Source organism: the organism of the source record quoted next, unplaced genomic scaffold, assembly GCF_019419815.1.
Source record: "Pyrus x bretschneideri cultivar Hongxiangsu unplaced genomic scaffold, Pyrus_bretschneideri_v1 Contig52, whole genome shotgun sequence".
In the NCBI taxonomy this organism is placed as follows: domain Eukaryota; kingdom Viridiplantae; phylum Streptophyta; class Magnoliopsida; order Rosales; family Rosaceae; genus Pyrus; species Pyrus x bretschneideri.
The window spans coordinates 1,677,360-1,700,350 of record NW_025999790.1 but is presented as its reverse complement, the minus strand read 5'-3'; the positions used below and the strand labels follow the sequence as shown (position 1 = coordinate 1,700,350).

Sequence of the window (22,991 nt, the reverse complement as noted above, 5' to 3'; positions counted from 1 at the left end):
TCGTTTATATTTAAAAATAAAGAATTGTTATTAGCACTTTAAAAATCTCATTTTACACTCCAAACTTTCTATATTAAGAAAGAAAAATACACTATGTGAGGAGTGTAGAAAGAGATTTTTGAAGTGCCAATAACACTTCCCTAAACAAAATTAAAAAGAGATTATATAAATGAGAGGAACAAAGGATTTTAGGGGAGATTGTTCATCTCCTAGTCCTTGACACAATACAGGGTTACTGTTAATGTTTTTATTAATATTTTTTTTTGTTGATTCAAGAAAAAGGTGTGTATTGATATTGTGGTCCATGAATCTAAGAAATAGTGAGAATTCAAGATTTCTCTTAATTCGAAAATCCCTTTTTTTTTTTTTTTTTTTTTTTTTTTCTTAAAGAAAATCCAGGATTTGAATTGATGTCCTTTCATTGAGTCCTCCTAAACTGCATTGATTTATCCTAAAGATTTCATTTAAATTGGAATTTGGTTATTCACCATGTACGAGGATCCTTGCTAATCATCCATGGCTGGATGGTTAAAGCGCCCAACTCATAATTGGCAATTTCGTAGGTTTAATTCCTATCGGATGCATGCCAATGGGACCCTCCAATAAGTCTAGTGGAACTGGCTTTGTATCAACGAAATCTCATCATCCATACATAACAAATTAGTGTGATATATATCATAACATATGAACAGTAAGAACTGGCATTCTTATTAAGGCTAGAACTCATAGAGAAGAAAATAGATTTATGGAAAAAATAATTCAATAACTGCCTAAAACTGAAAGAATGATGAAAATAATATGGATAGTGAAAAAAAAAAAATAGAGAATAGAATGAGATGAATCACTTAGCCAAATCATTAAGCAATTGTAGTACCATACTCAGACAAGACATCCATGCACTACTTGATACCCAAGACAAGTTCACATATATAATTAAGTCATTGCAACTCTTAAATTCTAGACAAATATCCACATATATTATAACTTCTAAATAAAATCCAAATTTTAAATATGATGTAATGTTGTATAAAAGATGTCCATAAATTTGTGTTTATTTACAAAATCATGCCACCAAATCTCTTACACGTTTCTTTCAAACATTTAATTTGTTTAATATTTTTTTTAATTTTGTGTGAACTCCTCCAATCCAAAACCTAATTAGATCAAATATATACGGACATATATTCTAAATTTATGTATACTAAATTACTAATACCAAAAAAAGAAGTAGGTAAATTAATTTTGTTACAAATTTAAAAAGTAGGCACATTAATTTTCATGTAATTATATAGTAGGTAAATTATTTTTATAAAATTAAATGATAGATATTGTTTTCAAAAAATTAATTTTCATAGTAGGTGAATTTTTTCATGTAATTATACAATAGGTAAATTATTTTCATAAAATTAAACAATAGATATTGTTTTCAAAAAATTAATTTTCATAGTAGGTAAACTATTTTCATGTAATTATATTGTAGGTATAAAATTAAACAGTAGATATTGTTTTCATAAAATTAATTTTCATAGTAGGTAAATTATTTTCATAAAATTAAACAACAAATATAGGGTTTTTTTATATCAGTACCCCACAAAATGTTGATTGCATCCCATATTAAAATTTAATATTAAATGACTTATGTACCCTACTATGCAATGGCAATTTTGACCTTATTAGGTTTAAAAAAAAAAAAAATTTCTATATACCCCCCAAATCACTTTTAACGTATTATTTATCTTCTTCAACTATCAAAACTCCTCCAACCCATTGTTCAACAAAACCGTAACCAATGAAATTACAACCATGTTGATTGAAAAAAATTATTTTTGACGAATGAAACACGAAATCAATGTTTCGGAAGCTTCACATGAGGTAAGACTTCATATTTTTTATTGTTTTAGTGATTTTGACGACATCGATAATTATTTAATCTTGCTTTTGATGTGTTACTCAAGTTTCTATGTTCATGTTCATCTTTTAGGGATCACAGTGTTTACATGAAGAATTAAACACAAAAATTACCACCAAATATTAAAAACAGATGACATGGGTTTTAATGGTGGAATTGAAAAAAACCCACATATGCTTTAAATCCCAAGTGGCATTTTTTGTCAAAATTCCAGTCAGCATTTTTTGTCCAAATTAAAAGCTTTATAAGATTTGAGAAATGTAGGGTGTATAGAAAATATGCAGGTGCATGTAGAAAATGTAAGGTGTATATTAAGAATGTGGGGTGTGAGGGTATTATGGAGAAGTATGTGGGGTGTATTAAGATAATTTTTAATTGAAAAAGCAAATGTGGGGTGTATTAAGTATGTGGGGTTTATTCAACAATTTGTGGGGTGTTAATATAATAAGCCTAGATATTGTTGAAAATAAACACTAAATTAAGTATATTCAAATTGAAATTTATTGTCGAAATTCAAAAAATTTCCAAATTAATTCCTTCATCTAGAACCATATTTCATGGCTACAAGACCTTGCCAAATTCAATGCACGTGATCAATTAAAACAAAATTACAAGAACTTTCCATACTGGTTTAGATGGGGTTTATTAGGGATCCAAAAAATATAAAAATGGGCACACAAACTTAATTTGGTAAGTTGCTTAGTTGGATCCTAATCATTGGATTTTATTCGGATAAATATTATATGATGGGCTAGAGGCTAGAAAAAATGAGTCTAGAGGGGGAAAGTTAAATTTTCAGTATTTTTTATTGTTTTAGTGATTTTGACGACATCAATAATTATTTAATCTTTGCTTGTGATGCGTTATTCAAGTTTCTATGTTCGTGTTCATCTTTTAGGGATCACAGAGATTACATGAAGAATTAAACACAAAAAATTACCACCAAATATTAAAAACAGATGACATGGGTTTTAATGGTGGAATTGAAAACAACCCATATATGCTTTAAATCCCAAGTGGCATCTTTTGTCAAAATTCTAGTCGGCATATTTTGTCCAAATTAACAACACATTGAGACATTGCTAACACTATGTCGACATTTATTACCTAAGAAAATTAAAAAGATCTCCTTTCTTGAAAGATTACAGCTGCAGCTTTTCTTTCGCTTTTAAATGTTCTTAGTAAGACTAATTATTGAAATTAAATGTGTGCTTCAACTCCTTGCTACAGCTTTCCTTATAATCGTGTGAGAGGTCGAGAAGAGGAAAAAGAAAAACATGGATTAAAAACCCCTTTTGATGAAGTAACACAATGAAGAACTTGGCTAACTGCAGTTGACAAAAGTATAACAACTAGAGATGTAATTCATATGGTCGACAGCGTATATATTATTCACTGCAATTTCTAATTAATAAGTTAATAGATTTGTACTATAAATAATATGACACGGATGAAATAAAGGAAAACTCATTACCTTTTAAGCCGGACATCTTCCTCGTTTTACTGTCAAGCGAGCAGTGGCTTTTCTTTGCAATACAATGACATATAACAATTTCAATGTTTCAAATAATCCACAGTGATGGCTGTCATTTTTTTAAAACTACAAGATCTATTTGATAAAGAGAAATGCTAAGAAGGCTTTTTCAAAAGTGAGATTCTTCATAAATTCTATGTCATCTCATAGTTAACATTAATTGCCGTGTCAACACTATAAAATATTATGTAAAAAATATAAGATGACAAAATATCCATAAATAGTCCCACTTTATAAGAGAGTTCCTTTAGCATTTCTTTGTGATAAAAACAAGTTATATTATTTTCTTATCATCAAACAAGTTATGTATATAATTATGCATTAACTTCTACCTTTCACATTTTATTTACCCTAATCTTTTAGTATACGTGTGCACATATGGGAGGCTGAGAGATGCATAAAACAAATTATAATTGTACATTCACTTCTATTTTTCACTTTCTATTTACCCTAATCGTTTACGTGTGCATGGAAGATTGAGAGATACATACAATTCTTTTACCTCAAAGAAGAGTTTGATATTCACGACAAATAAGCAAGCTGGGAGATTTTACTTTTCCATATTTTTGTACCGCAGAGATTTTAGAAGAGACAAGAAGACATTGATTAAAGTGGAATAAAAGTGGGTTAGGGAACATGATAAGAATACTTGTTTATAATCTTAGAGGGTTTGATATCATCCCACAACAATTTTATGTGTCGTTTCCGGCTCTCTAATCACATTTTTGTTTCTTTAACTTCAATGGCATGCATGATGATGACTGATATGGACGGCTTAAAATACCTAATTAACGTGGCAATCCCACCTATTTCCTCGAGCCTAGTGGACACATCACCCACTTGCTACTTTATGATTCGGGGATTTTCATTTCCAACGAGCCAATCGAATGATCTGGATTGAACTTGGTTGTGTAATCATCTTAATGTTAAAGATACACTAAACTTATTGCACTAAGATTTAAGATACCACTGACGTGCAGTGTAATTTGTTTTATGTCTGGAGTTATTAGTCACTCTAAAAAGTTGTTCTGAACTCTAAATATGTAGAAATGTAAAAGGAAAAATACACTTGCTAATAGTGCAAAATAATTATTTTAGATTCATCATTTTAATGGAGAATATAATTTTATCGTTGATAAACTTGCTGAGATTGGTCCAATTGAATTTTGGCTGCTATGCTTTTGAAACTCCTTCTGCTGGTGTAGGACGTCTGATGCAAGAAGATATTATGGGGGTCTTTAGGCCTAGGTATTGTGTAATTTTGAAGGGAAAATTTGAAATAGGTCCAATTTTATAGACTACCTTTTGAAATAGGTCCAATTTTTAGTGATTTTTGACTTTTGAAATAGGTCCAATTTTTAGTTACTTGGGACCCATTTCAAAAAACCCCAATTTTGAATGCTTTGTTGGATTGTAGCTCTTTCATTATAAAAATGACTTTTTTAGGATGCTAATATCGTAACTTAAAGTATATATAGTAATAGATTAGTATCATCGCATTAGGTTGTACATGAAATGTGAATTAGTAGCTAGTTAAATAATTTGGGTAAGAATCACAACGTCATTGCATATGCAAAGTGGTGTGACAGTTTACAACCCCTAAATAGGTAAATGCGTTATTAAAGACAGAGGAAATATATTGGAGAAATGCATGATTGAGAAGTGTTCGGAAAAATGGTAGAGAAATATGTATATGAAATGCTACATAAAGTGAAAACTAAAACCTAAACACAATTTTAAGTTGTTTTCATTACTAAGCTTTAATTTTATTCATTGTCCATTTCTCTATCATCCGCTCTTTCCACTCTTTTCCCTCGTTTATCCCAACTATTTTTCTTCAATATTTAACGTAAAATAAAAAGATTACCAAACAGACATCAAAATTATTTCATAATACAGAGATATAGTTTTCATTTCCTATGTCATGGTTAATAGTGTTTTATTAATTATGCAGAAAGTATATATCTCTATTTTTGCATACAACGGTATTTCACTTTGAGGGAAATAATATATGAGTAAGCTATAGAACGAGTCTACTAATGTAATTAAGTATCAAATTTGTCATTTGTATAAATCGAATATGAGACTTCTTAATGTAAATAAATATTACTAGATCGTAATGATAAAAACATGTATTCTCATTTTATAAAATGAATTGGTTCACCTCTGTGCCTTAAGAATGTGATTTCTCTAAACAATTTTTCATGAACATGGACATGACAAATTGACCATGGAAAGTAATTAAGTAGGGGACCCTCTTTATAGCCGCCCTTGGACCTCTATTACGACACGTGTAGTGATTGTACTGAACATTAGTTTCCACTGCTAAATTAAGTTGAAACACGTTGCAATATTTTGTTAAAAAAGCATCGGACGGACAAGAAAACCCCACAATGGGGTCCTCATGATATGCGCATTAGGGCTATCCCCACATTACAAATCCTTCCAGAAAGCATGCAATTATAAAGGATTAGGTTTTTCAGCACAAATCCACAAATGAGAGGACTACATCACAAAGAGTTAACACTTGGTAAGCATGCCACAAGCACTAGACTTGCATTATCTTTATCAAATTATTACAGCAATCTTAATTTTTTAATCCTAACAAAGATTTGTGTTTGCTGATTTGGACACTTGCATGAGAGTGAGGCCAACCTATGTGACTATGTCGTCCGAAATGTGGTTTTTTTTATCGATGTTTGTTGGCGTTTAGGCCATAATTATGTCGTTTTCATCAGTACATTACAATACCCTCTAACAGATTCTCACCTGGTATCTTCTTCTAGCTACTAAAATGGTTTCTCTATCGATCTTTTATCCTTAAATATTTAGGGTTTGTTAAAGTTGAGATTTGCTTTTGACAAGTTAATTGGCAGCTGCCACTTTCTTGTTAGTTAAATTATGTATGCCATTAGTTTTTATATTCTCTTGTGGGAGTCCGACACAAAAGAGTATGTTCCAAAAGGAAAATTGTCCGAACCCTAAAGAAGACTTGGTTCTTTTGCGAGAATTTTGACTTAATTGTAGCAGTGGTCCTTAAATTTTATCCTTAATTGAATTTTTGTCCATGAACTCTTATATTGGTTTCTTTGTTACCCTATTAGTCATTTTCACAAAAACCGTCTTTTTTTTCTTCTTTTATCTTTTTTCTATTAGTCATCTTCAACTTAAAACTTCAAAGAAGAAAAAATGAAGCTAAAAAACAATGAATTTTATAAATTAATATCTAAAACTTAAAACAAATTAAAATTTGAACTATAAAAATACAAAATGAAAATGGTTAGACTTAGCAACTTGTACATATTATGCAATGCAACTTCAAAGTCCATGTATGGTAGCTTTAGGGTTTGGTAATTTTTATTTTAAAAAATACTTTTTGTGTCAGACTCCCACAAGAAAATATTAATACTAAAACTTTTAAGGAAAAAAATAATTCTAATGGCATACATAAACTAATAACAAAATGGCAGCTGCCAATGAACTTGTCAAAAGCAAACCTTAACTTTAAAAACCCCAAATATTTAATGATAAAAGATCGATAGAGAGAAAGCCTTTTAGTAGCTAGAAGAAGATACCAACAGAGATTCTTTAAAGGGTTTTGTAATGTACTAATCAAAACGACATAATCATGACCTAAACGCACAAACGTCGATAAAACCACATTTTGGATGACATGGTCACTTAGATTGATCTCACTTAATGTAGATTATTGTAGAATATTACTTTCAGCAAAATAAAACTATTAAAAAAATTCTTCTTTAGGGTCTGGTATTTTGCTTTTGGAGAACATTTTTATAGGCTTTGAGTCACACTATGTCAAACTCTTACAACCGTGGATGCAAGATTTTAATATTGCAAACAATCAAATCTTCTTTAGAGTTTTGTATTTTGTTTTTGAAAAAATTATTCTGTGTCTAGCAAACTGTCAAAACTCTCACAAGAGCAGATGAAAAATTCTAGGCTTAATCATAGCAATGGTTCCTGAACTTACATCTAGTTTAATTTAGACCTTGAATTCATAGTAATTTTTTTAGTCCTCAAACTTAACACTGTATTGTACCATGGTTCTTTTCACTAACACCATGAGGAACATCAACCCACATCACTAAAAATGTGTTTAAAAATGAGAAATGAGAAAGGAAAAAAAAAAAAAAAACTAAAAAATCAGATTTTTTTTTTTTTTTTTGTGTGTGTGTGTAAGAATATTGAATACATAGGAATATTTTCGTAGTTCAACATGTTATTTATTAGTTGTTTAAGTGTAGCCATAGTTCGATCTCCAACCACAGTTAATCTTTGTATCTCTGTGCCTTGTTGTATTTCCTTGTGGTCATACAATAATTGTTCTTGTTAATTTAAATTATTATCGTGTCGTCTTCTCATGTCTGTCACATTCCGGCCCGGGGCGGATTACTTCCCGGGCCGGGTCCACCACCGTAGCACGATATTGTCCGCTTTGGGCTTACCATTCCCTCACGGTTTTGTTTTTGGGAACTCACGAGCAACTTCCCAATAGGTCACCCATCATGGGATTGCTCTAGCCTCCTTCTCGCTTAACTTCGGAGTTCCTATGGAATCCGAAGCCAGTGAGCTCCCAAAAGGCCTCGTGCTAGGTAGGGATGGGAATATACATTTAAGGATCAGTCCCCTGGGCGATGTGGGATGTCACAATCCACCCCCCTTAGGGGCCCGACGTCCTTATTGGCACATTTCCGGCCAGGGATAGGCTCTGATACCAAATTGTCACATCCCCGCCCGGGCCCCCACCACAACCCGGGCCCGATCCACCACCGTAGCACGATATTGTCCGCTTTGGGCCCCGACCACGCCCTCACGGTTTTGTTTTTGGGAACTCACACGAGAACTTCCCGATGGGTCACCCATCATGGGAGTGCTCTCGCGCGCTACTCGCTTAACTTCGGAGTTCCCATGGAACCCGAAGCCAGTGAGCTCCTAAAAGGCCTCGTGCTAGGTAGGGATGAGAATATACATTTAAGGATCAGTCCCCTGAGCGATGTGGGATGTCACAATGTCCGTGTCCATGCGTTGTAGCCCTAAAAAAGACTTGGTTCCTTGTGATGTTAGAATTTTTCATCTGCTCTTGTGAGAGTTATGACAGTGTGCCAGACACAGAAAATAATTTTTTTCGAAAATAACATACAAAACCCTAAAAAAGATTTGATTGTTTGCGATATCAGAATCTTGCATCCACTCTCGTAAGAGTTTGACATCGTGTCTTAGACCTAAAAAAGTTCTCCAAAAACAATGTACCCTATAGAAGATTTGTTTTTTAATATTTTTTTTTTTTTTTTACTACAAGTGATATTTTACAGTACACTAAGGGAAAGGGGAATGATCGGAACCCGAAGTGCGGGTTTGAGAGAAATGTCCTAACCACTAGGGCAATCCAGCACTTGCAAAACAAATGATAGCCCCCCAAGAAGATTTGGTTGTTTGCAATGTTAGAATCTTCCAAGCCAAAGAAGTGAAACCTTGTGATTTAGCATGGATCATCATGTTCAGTGCACACAATATCTGACATTCATCTATTTCACTGGTTGATGTTAGATTCCACTTTCCCAATTCATTATTAGGTTATTAAAATCACTGTTATTGTCCTCTTACGGAACAAAATCATGATGCCACCCATAATGTACAAGATCTTCTCTTATATATGGAGACAGCTTAAAGCCTAAAAGACTACTGATTTTGTTTAGTACAGAGAATTAGAGACAATTCCCCCAAAAAATAAAATTAATTAAGGCATAAACTTTCATGAAGGGATACAATGTAATCTATCAATCTGTACAAGTGGGACTAATATGCCCGTAAAATAGGGAAAGGGGAGATGGAATATTGCTTGCTCCCCATAGAGATGCAAATTTCCAATTGGTGCTCAAAAACACAAGTTGCAGAGAAAAAGCTGAAAAAGGAAAATAATTTCCACATGCCGCTTTTATCCCATGCACATCCCTGTCTATTTTTGGCATGTGGACCGAATAAATTAACGAGAAGGAAGAAATAAACAAGAATGTACAGAACGAGAAAAGAGATTTGTGGAAATTATTTTCTGAATAAAACATACAAACAAGAGAATCATTCAAAGTTGTCCATTTGCTGGGAGGCTTGATATTAGCAGTAGCAGTTGATGGGCAGAAGAGTAGTGTTCCTTCGCCCGTTCAAAGTGAGCCAGAAGGGTCCCAATACAGACACAAATCAAAGCATTTCAACCCCACAAAACGCACAAACCATTTCAACTTCACGTGCCACATGGACCCATCACTTTCCTCCCTCCCAATCTCAAATGAACACCACCACGGCCAGAAGGCAGGCTTCGGTCTCCGTCATCTGATATGCAACTAGATATGGCGACGTTAACATTACGATAACAATATGGATTCAACGACGCAAACCCTGAATCTGATCCGATCATTCATGTGACCGACAAACACGAATATGGGGGGTACCGGAATACATACCTGTCATCCGATGCATCCAGGTAGAAGCAATAATTTTTACTGTAAAATGCAAGAAAATCATTAACATTAAATCAAAAAAGTTTAGAGAACGGAAAAAGGTGGGATTGTGGTTGCTACTGTTAAAAAAAAGTGCAAAGATTTGCAAAATCTTGCTTTCTCTGTGACTTTTTCTCCCTTCAACTTGGCATATGTGTTGTGTGTGATGACGACTTCTCTCCTATAAACAAAGGACCCCAAAAAGAAGAACTAAAAAAGAAAAATCTAAAACTCTTCTCTCTTATATAGAAAGACCCCAAAAAGAACTAAAAAAAAATCCTAAAACTCTTCCACTCAAAGTAGGCAGTCTTCATACGGATTCTAACAACTGATGAAGACGCCAGGTTGACTCGGCCACTGCCACCCAAACCCTTTTTTCCCTTTAAATTCCCTCCTCAACCATTTGTTTCCTTGGCATTTGTACACCTCTCCTTTGCCTTTTACTCTTTTCTCACTAAGAAACAACTCAAATATTAAACTCCTTTCACCTTCACCTTCCTCCATCGTTTCTAACTGGAAAAAAAAAATGAGGTACCCACCAGTTTACTTCCTCAAACAAATGAACGTGTTTATCATCGAATGCATCATGGTCTTGTTCATGAGCTGTGTAACCATTAGAACTAACCTTTGTTCTCCAAACACCCCTTCGTTGAAAACACTTCCTCTAGACGGGCATTTCAACTTCCATGAAGTTCACCATGCAGCCAGAGATTTTGGCAACAGATATCAGTTCCTTCCTGTGGCAGTGCTGCATCCAAAGACGGTTTCAGACATAGCCACTATTGTTAAGCATGTTTGGGACTTGGGTCCTCGTTCGGAGCTCACAGTTGCAGCTAGAGGCCATGGTCACTCACTCCAGGGCCAGTCACAAGCCCACCAAGGAGTTGTTATCAATATGGAATCACTTAAGGTTCCACAAATCCAGATTCACACCGGAAGTTCTCCATACGTGGATGCCTCTGGAGGTGAATTGTGGATAAATATCCTGCGTGAAAGCTTGAAATATGGGTTAGCGCCAAAATCATGGACAGACTACTTGCATCTAACTATCGGTGGTACTCTGTCTAATGCTGGGATAAGCGGGCAGGCATTCCGGCATGGCCCGCAGATCAGCAATGTCCACCAGCTGGAAGTTGTTACAGGTTTGTTTAAACTAAACCCGCGCGGGGGAGGGAAGCTTCCATGGTGATGGTGACATATCAACATGGAAGACAAGACCAACGTCAAAGGTCTGACTTGCTCATGAAGCATGTCATTACTTTGACCCTGGTCTCATGAAAGATACCCTGGCTACAACTTTAAAAGAATATCTACGAAATTTGTTTACTAAGCACATAACATCAATTCTTACTAACAGATGAACTAAAAATGAGTGCAGGAAAAGGGGAGGTTGTAAATTGTTCAGAGGAGCAGAACGAAGACCTATTTCATAGTGTTCTTGGGGGGCTCGGTCAGTTTGGCATCATAACCCGGGCAAGAATATCGCTGGAAGCAGCACCTGCAAGGGTAAAAACTATATATCATTGAGGTTAATGTGTCACAAGTTAAGCTTCCAGTTGGAGTACAAAGTGCCAGTTGTTAACCAAAATCTACATTTTGTGTACAGGTAAAATGGATTAGAGTCCTGTATTCAGATTTCACGGCATTTACTCAAGATCAGGAGCATCTAATGTCTGCAGAAAATACATTTGACTACATTGAAGGATTCGTGATAATAAACAGGACCGGTCTGCTAAACAACTGGCGGTCATCCTTCAATTCAAAGGACCCAGTTCAGGCCAGCCAGTTTAAGTCAGATGGAAAAACTCTCTTCTGCCTAGAATTGGCCAAATATTTCAACCTGGACAAGACCAAAATAATAGATGCGGTGAGTCATGCAATGGCCCACCAGCAGCCTGTTAATTTTGAAATTCTGAATGATTTGGTCGAATTCAGTTGTAATTTGACTGTATAACTAACATCGCAATCATACATCTCTTTCTGGCATGCAGGAGATTGAGAACTCATTGTCTCAATTAAGCTATATCCGTTCAACGCTATTCTTGTCAGAAGTTGCATACATAGATTTCTTGGACAGGGTACATGTGTCCGAGATCAAATTACGCTCAAAGGATTTGTGGGACGTTCCACACCCATGGCTCAATCTTCTTATACCAAAAGGAAAAATTCACACTTTTGCTAAAGAAGTTTTTGGCAATATCCTTACAGAAACAAGCAACGGCCCTGTCCTCATATACCCAGCTAACAGATCAAAGTATGCAGCAGTTACATCAAATATGTCGTTATCACCAAAATTCCCTACAGCTTGTCTAAACGATTAATTTCTTAAATCTATTTTCAGGTGGGACAACAGAACTTCCGTAGTTATACCGGAGGAAGATATTTTCTACTTAGTGGCATTCCTCACCTCGGCAGTTCCCTCGTCAACTGTAACTGATGGATTAGAACACATCTTAACTCAAAACCAAAGAATTTTAGAATTCTGCGAAACAGCCCAGCTTGGGGTCAAGCAATATCTACCCCATTACGCTACACAGGAAGAATGGAAGGCCCACTTCGGCCCACGCTGGGAAGACTTTGTGCAGAGAAAATCTGCTTACGACCCTTTGGCAATACTTGCTCCTGGACAAAGAATATTTCAAAAGGCAATACCCTTCTCATGACAGCTGCTACGTGTTACTGTTAATATATAAGAGAAGAGGCCCTAAAGGCATGCGGGAAAGTTCCTTAACCAAAAAGGTTCTGAGCTACTTTTATATTCACGAGCCTTATATGTGTTGCAGGGAGACTGCAAGTGTTTTAAGACAACGGTTAAAATACTTTTATACCAACTATAAGTCATAGTTGTAAAGGGACTGGAGAAACGCCAGCTCCGTAGAGGATGTAAATAATAATTCTAAATATGGCTGAATAATTTAGATCATGAATCCAGTTGCATAAACAAAATCTAATATCATATCTCTGATGTCTTATCAATAATTTATATTTCCTCCAACGAAAAGAAATAAAATCCTCAGAACAAAGCAGGGGTAACTTGTACAACACCAGCAAAGATCAGGATAAAGAAAAAAAAACATAGAGATATATAAGGAGATAGGGAACCCAAAAGAAAAATTAACCTGTAGTTACAATCTTCACCTTCTTTCCTCTGTCACCTTGCAATATATATTATTACCATATCTTGCTACCATACATCCACTAATCTAGCACAGCACTAATTTGTACCAAATTGGGAAAGAGCTGGCAACTGCAACTTGTGGGAAGGGGCTTAGACCTACAAAGTATTCATTTAGCTTATAAAATGATCATGTACAACATAAAATGACATTAAAGCAATTCCTTTGGCTATGTTCCATTTGATAACTATTAAACATAGTTACAGAATAATTCCTTTCCAGAACAGATTCCAACTTTTACATCAGCAATCGTAGGAACTTAGAAATTCAACATCATATTCATGTCTCTCTGTGTGTGTAAAATATATATAAATATATTGCAAAATTGAATAGAAGATATGTTTCATTGTGAAGGGCATAAGCAAAAACATGATCTCTGAAAACAAGGACTTGGACAATATTGATATTATTTGCATAGTCATTCACTTCACTAAAATTCACAGGCAGGAAACATGACATACAGTGTGTGTGTGTGCACGCGTGCAGTGTGTGTGTGCAGTTTGTGTGTGCGCGCGCGCGCGTGCAGTGTGTGTGTGTGTGTGTGTGCGTGTGTGTGTGTGTGTGTGTGTGTGCAGTGTGCGTGCGTGTGTGTGTGTAGCAAAAAAGAAACTGATAAAGGTTACTCTTAGATTAGTAATGAACCGCGATAAACCTGAAATATAACAGAATATCCTAATGACTGTATTGAAGTATTGGACACATTGAACAAATAAATTTAGTGGCATTCACCCGACTAATTTGAAACAAAGATGCTTAATCTTATCCTTTGTTTACTTTTACTGTTTTTGGTTTTCTTGTTCTTCTCTTAACTTAGAAGCTGCACACAGTGTAGCAGGCTGGCATAGATCTCAAACTAAAATAACTTTACAAGGGACATTTTTCTCTACAAAGGGAGGTTTCCAGTTTAATGGTCTGGCTAATCATATAATACAACAACAACAACAACAAAGCCTTATCCCACTAAGTGGGGTCGTCTGTATGAATCCTAGAACACCACTGCATTCAGTTTGGCTAACTAATCATATATTATCCATGATTTTTCATACCTGTTATTTCAACCATCCAATATCAAAGTTAATGAAATTCTACAATGTCATCCACCTTCATGCTCATTCAACATCGGCAGAAAGAATGATCTATAAAGAAAGTGAACTCAAAAAGGAGAAAACTTTTGCTGTCTAAGAGATTCTTCCATCTTGGTCTCAGAAAGTTAGAATAGGTATTCAGTTATCCAAACAATTCATGCACTTGTTTAATCACTGTTGACTGTACAACATAGTGATTGTAAAGTTCTTTGACACCAAGGCCACCTTCATAATTACAAATGCATTGGCTCAGAATGGTTTCCTCTGTTTCACAAACCACTCAAAACACCAGTGACTCTCAGAAGACTAGAATCACCACAACATAAAGCAAAGCTTCAGCTTTATTAATGTCGTTGGACGCTAAGGACCCTAGCTTGAGAATATTCACAAGACGGGGTCCAGACAAAATTTCATGAGGTGATAGGGGTTGATATTTGGAAGATGAATTTAAGTACTTTCGACAACGTTAGTTTGTTAGCTAAAGAGAAGAATTCAGTTTAGTTAACACAGGTACTCTTTCCTCTAAAGGTACTCAAATATTTACAAAATCCACTGTTCAGTTAGTACAAACCACAGAATATCAAGAACAATATGGCTAAGTACCTAACTTACCTTAAATATAATACGGATGTCTCACTTAAAATCATTGATAACTCTAATGTTGCTTCTCCAGTGACTACAGAAAAAGCTGTTGGAAAATCTGACACAACAAAAAGGTCCAAGTTATGTCAAAGGCACAAATTTCAAGGATTTCATCAGTGCCAGTTGACCAGATATACCAGCAAGTGTAGAAACAATTAGATATGAAAAGAATCTAACATATAAAAGAAACACTTACATATTCATTTCAGAGCCAAAAGTTGTGGTCAAGGAGCAATAATTGCCCCATGAAGGGCACATAATAAGTCAATGGAATGTGAGTGGGTAGGTTGCCCAGTGCACCAAATAGTAGTTGTACTACACAAGGTTCTGTCCTGATTTCCATGATGGTTGGATTGGAGTTTCCTTGGCATAAGTCAACATACTTAACAGTACTGAGGGACAGTTCAGTATTGTTGAGCTTTTAAAAAAAAATTGTTTCTGCTGTGTTGTGGAATACACAACTACGTGTTTGGTAAAGTATTATAATAACGCTTTGAGAAAAACAAGATGTTTGGTAAATTTTTTTGTAAAAGTGTCGTAACTGTATTCAGTAACCAAAAAGGACATGTTGGGAAATGCTAGTTATTTGTCTGTTTGCCGAAAAGAGCTAAGCTTTGACCGAAAAAGAACAAGTTATTGTGAACAAATTACTGTAATGTTAAATATGTTTCACAGATGCCTACAATACCATCAGCCAAATAATTGCTCCAACATAAACATCAGTAACATGAAATTATACAACACATTAGGTCCGAGTATCAAACCAATTCACAAGGACTCAAATAGCATAACAAGATCAGTTCACAAATATGACTTGTGTGTACACTTTAACTACTCATGTTTGAGTTTACAAAATCACCACAAGCATTTGGGACCTCTAAAGTCTTTCTTTGCTGCTTCCGAATGAGAGGCTTACAAGCATTTGGGACCTCCAAAGTCTTTCTTACCACTTTTAGTGACAGAACTTTAATACTTTTGGAATGGATTATTTACACCACTGTACTGCAAGATTTCTTCTTCTATTATTTCCGTAGGTTAGTTCTTTAATAACCAAGTGTCGCTTTTTATATCTAGGATTGTTATGATCACTGACCTCCTTGAATGTAACAAATTGGGACGCTGCGATGATCTGTGGTTCACGATCCCCCCTTGCACATGTTCAGCTATCCGCACCAACAAAGAAAAGGACTGAAAACACAATACTTGTACGCAGAGAAAATTCAACGAGTTCATGACCATATATATATATATATATATATATATTTACGATGCCTAGAGAGAGAAACATGTCAAGAAAAACAAATCAACTAGTGACATTGTTAACCAATATATCGTGATGTCAAGAACGAGACATGGCAACTCCAATGGTTGACACAAATGTTGAGTTGAGCTGTATTGGTTCGAACTCAAAGCTCTCCAAGAACAACCTCAAAAACACCAGCGCTGGCTATATACTATATATCGACATACAATCTAAAATTTGAATGATCACGATGCAACCGATTGAACAATAATAGCTCATCATCACACACAAGGAATAAAATTAATAAGAAATTAATATGCCAAGGAGTGAATTATTTTTTGCAAATTAGATCAATTTCAAGGCCTGGAGTTAGGAAAAAGCATTTAAAGCAGTGCAATTCAACAAACGTAATCATACGTATATTCAATTGGCAACAAAGAAAACCAATGTCCTAACCAATAATTGGATACAACCCTAGTCCAAATCCACTGCACCCAAATTAAATTAACCAAACAATAAAATCACAAAAACTAAACTGAAATATGTGTATATATATATATATACACACAGAGAGAGAAGAGAGAGAGAGTGAGAGAGAGAGAGAGAGAGAGAGGAAGTTACCTTGTTCCCAAGGACAACTGGAGTGAGAGAGCAACGGGAGGAGATGGGAGAGACGACCGACGGAACGAGAGCAAGGATAAACGCTGTCATTTTCTAAAATAACTGGGGGTACTATAGGTATTCCGAATGATTCAGATCCTAAAGATGGCTTGGCATCCTAAAGGGTAGGGGACGTAAACCAAGGCAAGTGACCCGGTCGTAATTGGGTGGAATTTTAAGTTAGGTTTGCCTTTTTGTTTTGGCTTCGAGGCACCAAGTTGGTAAAAATACAGGTGGCTTTCTCGTTGATGGCTTTGCGAAGACATGTGTTATTTAACTATGCCAAGTCGACTGAAATGTCTTTAGCTTTTTTGAATCCCACTAAAGATTAGTCAAATTCTTTTGGGGCATGTAATACATCAGGCTTAAAAAATAATAATAATAAATAATAATAATAATAAATAATGACTTAAAAACTTTGAGTTTTAATGAAAATAACAAAATAAAGGGTAAAGTGAATAGTATCAAGATTGATTTTTAGTGTAAAAATATGATTTTTCGTTAAAGTAAACAGTATCAGTTAAAGTTCCCTTAAAAAAAAAAAAAAAGGTGGGAGATGTACCCTGCATTTGCTGTTTTTGGTCACGAGGAGATATAGTCCAGTATTTGTCACTGCTTAGTTATATTTTCCGAGCTCAAACTACGTAATTTAATAAATCCTCCCCTTCTCTTTCTTCGAACTCATGAAATTTTTTTGAATGTACGCGAAACGTAAATCAGACTTAAACTGAATAGGAACAATGCCTTTTGTATGCCCAGCTAAACCTTTCATCATATGTGCCCCAAGCTGCCCATCAGCCCATGCATGATGACTGGATTAAAACGTTTATAGTTCTCCAGAAGTTCTCTCTCTAAAAGTTGCATCTGATGACAGAGATAAAAAATAGAAGCTTCAAACAAACATGAGAGTTTTGAACTCGAAATGTAGTGGTGAATTAAAAAATGTCGGAAAAAGGGATGAAATTTAAAGGTCCAACTCATTGTACTCAACATTTTATAACTATGGCATGGCGGGTATACAATTTACAATGAAAAATGCTAGGGAGATTAGTTACTTGTCACACACATAAACTCATTAAACAAGCATTTAATAATTCATGGATCCACATTCATGTCATGTGGTTTATAAAATATTATTTAAATAAATGAGAGATTATTAGACACTCGAAAAAATAAATTTCTCCTCATTTATATAATGATACTTCGTGAACCAAGTTGTTACAAAAAAAAAAAAAAAAAAAATCTCTCCTTACCACACCTCTAGCCCCAATACAATCATATTAAAAAGGCCTACATCAAAGCAACTCAGGAGATCGTGTAACCCAAGAGAGAGTGTTGAATCATACACTGATTTGTCGAATGTCTTCAATCACAATCTCTGCCCTCCAAGCAAAAGAGCAGTTCACGAGACTTAATTTTAAGATCTCTTTCAACTGAATGATAATCGTTTTCAATTCTTTTTGTGAGGATTTTGGAAATCCTCACATCGTGTCCGCTCATTATACATTGTGTGGTCAGAAATCATTTTAAATATTTTTATTTAAAATTAAACACAAATAGTACCTGGACGAAAACTAATTGCATGATGTACGATGAACAAACACAATATAAGAATTCCTAAGATCCTCACAAAGAGAATCCTCATTCTTTTCAACTAAATGAAGACAACTATCATTAGACCAAATGCAATATGGTGCTCTAGGCAGTTTTCAAAATTGATTTCTTCTCTTATAATAAAATAATAATAGTATTTAGTTACAGTATAATATAGTATTTCGTCAAAAGGTTGTGTAACTAATTAATGTGCAAATGAAATTGCTTGCAGCAATATAATAAATCAAAAGTTCAAGAAGCCGATAAATGGAATTGAAATAATGCGTAATTGATTCTATTTTCTTTTCAAACAACAGCTAATTGAGGATTTTTTTTTCCAGTGTTGCCACAAACACATCCGATTGCATTATAATTGGTTGAAAATTTGAAATAAAAAATTCAACCAATTATACTGGTGTACCAAGCCTCGTTCCATATGCATTGAATAATCTCTTCTAATTGATATATGCATTTGCTGAATTTGGCATGTATAATTTATTGTCTGATTACCTTAATTAACCAAAATATCAGGAATTAATTATGATTGCGTTTTTAAATTGTGCAGTAAACGGCAAGGCAAGCCATCCCTCTTCCATAATCCATATATAGATGAAGGAAAGAATAGTGTTAGATCTCACAAAAAGGAGGTTTAAGAAGCCATTTTCTCTTCTCCAAACGGCAAAAACTTGTTGGAAGCCATTAAAGGTACGTACTGTTCAATTACTGTATCGATCATCTTCTGTTTATTCATGGCTGTTTCATACGTTTCATTTTTCACCTCTAAATTTGAATATGCCTTTAAATTGGTTTTTCCTATGTGGGAATAAAACGCTTTAATTTGTTACTGCTATAGGAGAAGCCATTTTTATTGTGAACTGGTAGATTGATTACTTCAGAAAGTATATGTGAAATATTGTTGTATGAGAATTCCACGCATGTATTTTGTACAATTACATTTTTTCTTGTAATTACTTTCCTCCTCTTCTTTTCATGTTTCAATCGGCTAATTTTCATTGAGTTTGTTTCTAGGGCTGGATTGGAAATGTTTTTGAAATGACTTAAAGTATTTTTAGAGAAAATATTTTGTGTTCCAAAAGCACTTGGCAGTCCTTCTTACTACAAGCACAAAATAAATGCTTCTTACTAAGCACTTCAAGTGGATTACAAGGATTCACGTCCATTTTTACTAAAAATTAGCTCCAAAAACTTTTTTATAAAAAACAATTTCAGCCATTTTAAAAGCATTTACAAACGAACCTTTAAATAATTTTTTTTTCTTTGTAAATACCTACGTTTTTGTTAATTAATATCCCGTTTGGTTATCAATTTGTTCTCTGTATGTGTTCCCCATACCATGTGTAGTACTGGGTTTGTTTTTTATCATATTTTATTTTTACTAATTATTAATAGGAAATTATTCATTCATATCATGACATATATATATTCTGCTAATTTACTTTCGTCAATCTCAAAACATTGAGAAATTTTATTGTGTTTTGGGTTCGTGATATTGCGTGTAAATTGATTAAAAATTGGAGTTCCCTGTGTGCGACTGGAATGGTAATTAGGGTTTCTCCTTCTGTTTTTTTTTTTTTTTTTTTTTCTACTTTCACATTTGTAAGCAAACCCTTTAAATAAAATGAAAAATATGCATAAATAGACACTAAATTGTTGTTCATATAAGGATTATTATCTATTGGGTGCTTAATTTTATTTTTGGTTAAACTTTGTAACCGCTTTTATTTATGCCTATTTTCTAATAAAAAAATATTGAGTACTAGTCAAACAAAAGCTTACAAATGAAAAATATACAACTCTTTGGACAAATTTCAAATTCTATTCAAAAGAATGTAAGTTTCTTTTTTCTTGGAGCAGTAGAGGAAAATGGGTCGCGGGAGGCTGAATATGGAACTCATAACGAACGAAAGAGCTCGAAAAACAACGTTTCAGAAGAGAACGAAGGGAATTCTGAAGAAGGCCGGCGAGATTTCCACTCTTTGTGACCTAGATGTGTGCATGATCATCTATGGCCCGAAACAATCTGGTCGTAGTCCCGAACTCCACACGTGGCCAAGAAACCCGAGTGAGGTCAATCGCATAATCAACAAGTACAAGGCAAGCACCACGTGCAAACCAGCCAAGAAAACCTTCAATTTGTCCGACCTGTTGATGGATCGAAAGACAAAGGTACACTGTCGATACCTACAGAGCGCGCAAGGAGATGTACGAGGCCAAGTACCCAACATGGGATGAACGTATTGAAAATTTCTCCGACAATGAACTGGAGCTGCTTCTGAATGCATTGGATGCTAAGCTCGAGGCTGGCAAGAGAACATTGCTTCATAAGAGGAACCGGCCTGCTGAACACCAGTATATTTGTTCATCAACCCAAAAGCAGCCTTGTAATTATTACAAACCGGATCAAAATAATAACAATGTGGAGGACAAAAATCCTATGACGAGCTGCTCTTGGAATCGTAGTAATATGGATATGGTAGAGATCCTCCAGCCCTTTCCAGTCCCATCATTTGACCATCATCAGCAGCAGCAGCACCCTTCCGATCAAATGCTTCGATTCGATAATTCAAATGAGTATGTGAATAGCGTTTTGGCTCCTAACAATAATCCGGGTCCGCTGGCGATGTGGATGCTGATGGAGAGCAAATACAACTATAGTAGTCTCCAGTTAACCGGAGGGGCTTCCGGCAGTAATTCTCAATTGCCATTTGAAGGGCGGCATCACAGTAACTTCAATAACCCGATGATAGTTCAGTCAACGGTGGAGAATATGAATATGAATATGATGAGGCAGGAGTACTATTCAGCTCGACTCATGCAGCAGCCAGCTGTGCCCTACTTGCAGTATCCAGTGCTGCCGGCTAGCGTTTCATCATCTCATCAAGTTCATCAAGTGCAGGCTTCTCATCAGGTAGTGAGAGACGATGATCAGTACGAAGATATCAGCCAGTATCTAGTCATGAATAACAAGATGGCTTAACTTAATTATATCTTGTTGGGAGTTTAAAATAATTAGTTAGTTAATTAGTGATGCTTTTAATTCTATATAACTGATTTAATTCTATATATTTTAGGTTTAATTTAGTCTCGTATTGGGATTTTACTGTGGACTTTGATAATTTACACGCCGTGATCACCTGCATGCATCCCAGAATTTTAGGATCCAAGGTAGTAGTTGTTTTCTGGTTCTTCTCTGGTTGAGTATCGATTGATCTGTATAAGTTTTTGTTGCAGTTAATTAGATGAATTTAGGTGCGTGCTAGAAAGATTGACGTATTGCTGGAAATATGAGTTAGCAACTGTAGTGCTCTTGTATTTGATATACTTCATGTTATTTCTTACAAAAAACAAGTAACAAAATACAAATGACGTCCGAATTCATACTGCAAGTTCGTATAGCTGATAAAAAAACCACAAATCCAAAATTTTGAAATTTAATTCAAACAATTTGCAACGGAGTTCAGTATCTATGTGGTGCAAGTACATAATAATATCTATTTACAAGTCTCTGCTAACAGCGTCAAGGCCTGCAATGCAATCTATACCATTTCAAGGGATCACTTAGCTTCTCTGTGTGCTTACGTGCAATATCTAAGCTTAAATATTCCAAACTTTGCAAGGGGCATTTGTGTTCACCAACCGACGCAGCACGAAGCTTAGGATTATAAGCGTAAATCTTTGAAGAACTAAAAGTTTGGAATCTACCTGTTTTTAAAAGAAATGTCAAAGGTTGTATTTTATTAAAAATTTTAATTGATGATTAATATGGAAGCAATCATTGGCTTAAATAATTTGATTTCAACTCTACGGTACACTCAAAGTTCTTAGGTAATTAAAACGAAGGTAAATAACATTAATTGGACGACAAATAAAAAGTACTATTTTTAGTGCAGAACTTAAAAAATGCTGTTTTGGAAGCATAAACAGCCTTAGATAATTGAAATCAATCATATATTACATCAAAGTTGTAAATTTGAAATGAGGGTGTCGTTATCTTTCCCAAAAGTATCATAGGCCTATATCAGAGCTTAGATAACAAATGTGCAAATTTCCATTATGTTCTTTTATCTTACGTCAATCTATTTTATTTCAATCCACTCGATCATTTATTATACGTCACAAAAAATCATAAGGGATATATAACAAGTGTTATGTGACACGTAACGAGTGAATTTGTTTTTATGCTTAACAGCAAAGGAGCACAATTAGTCGAAAGATAAACAGAGTAGGTTGCTCTCTTTGGGAGGTGTGACAAAATCTGACCAACAGCAACAGCCAACAGTCTCCGTTTCTCGACAACGTGAACGCCTAAGCTGCTGTCGCGTAGAAGGCAATCACGAGCTCTGCACACTTGTTCTTCATCCAGACAAAACGTAACCATTAGAGCAGAAGAGTAGAGAGAGGAGGCCAAGCAATTTCATTTCCAGCCACTTTCCTATTTCACACTCCAAAACCCACATCACCAAACAAGTTTTCGACCTCAAAGTTCCTCTTTTGATATCCGCTGACGACAACCCTTTTGCGTTCGTCGGCAAAAGGTGTCAAATTTGACAGCTTTTTTTGCTACACATTTTGATTTGCAGGCTTTCAGCGTATGAATTAGAAGAAGACAATGT

General features: G+C 35.0%; 1 protein-coding gene, 2 long non-coding RNA genes and 1 pseudogene across 7 annotated transcripts; 2 read left to right on the top strand and 2 right to left on the bottom strand.

Annotated features, from left to right (window-relative positions):
• Nucleotides 1-9,277: 9,277 nt before the first annotated feature.
• On the bottom strand, nt 9,278-10,722 carry LOC103945546. Its single transcript, XR_666977.3, has 3 exons — nt 10,584-10,722; nt 9,923-9,961; nt 9,278-9,802 (listed from the first exon to the last, which is right to left on the bottom strand). It is a non-coding gene; the product is annotated as an uncharacterized LOC103945546 (long non-coding RNA).
• LOC103945547 (cytokinin dehydrogenase 6-like) lies at nt 9,970-13,082 on the top strand. The gene is made up of 5 exons (XM_009356128.3): nt 9,970-11,100; nt 11,337-11,464; nt 11,565-11,825; nt 11,950-12,212; nt 12,300-13,082. Exons 1-5 carry the CDS (start codon nt 10,485-10,487, stop codon nt 12,619-12,621), a joined length of 1,590 nt encoding a protein of 529 aa, XP_009354403.1. The 5' UTR covers nt 9,970-10,484; the 3' UTR covers nt 12,622-13,082.
• Nucleotides 10,807-17,093, bottom strand: LOC103945549. 5 transcript variants are annotated; one of them, XR_007253083.1, is made up of 4 exons: nt 14,832-16,719; nt 13,078-13,232; nt 11,381-11,456; nt 10,807-10,943 (listed from the first exon to the last, which is right to left on the bottom strand). It is a non-coding gene; the product is annotated as an uncharacterized LOC103945549 (long non-coding RNA). The 5 variants fall into 5 exon arrangements; XR_007253085.1 differs by lacking the exon at nt 10,807-10,943 and adding an exon at nt 16,726-17,093 and having other exon boundaries at nt 11,323-11,456; nt 14,832-16,063; XR_007253084.1 differs by lacking the exon at nt 10,807-10,943 and having other exon boundaries at nt 11,323-11,456; nt 14,832-14,919; nt 15,058-16,719.
• A 2,655-nt stretch (nt 17,094-19,748) lies between these two features.
• On the top strand, nt 19,749-21,355 carry LOC103945618 (annotated as a pseudogene).
• The last annotated feature ends 1,636 nt before the right edge of the window (nt 21,356-22,991 follow it).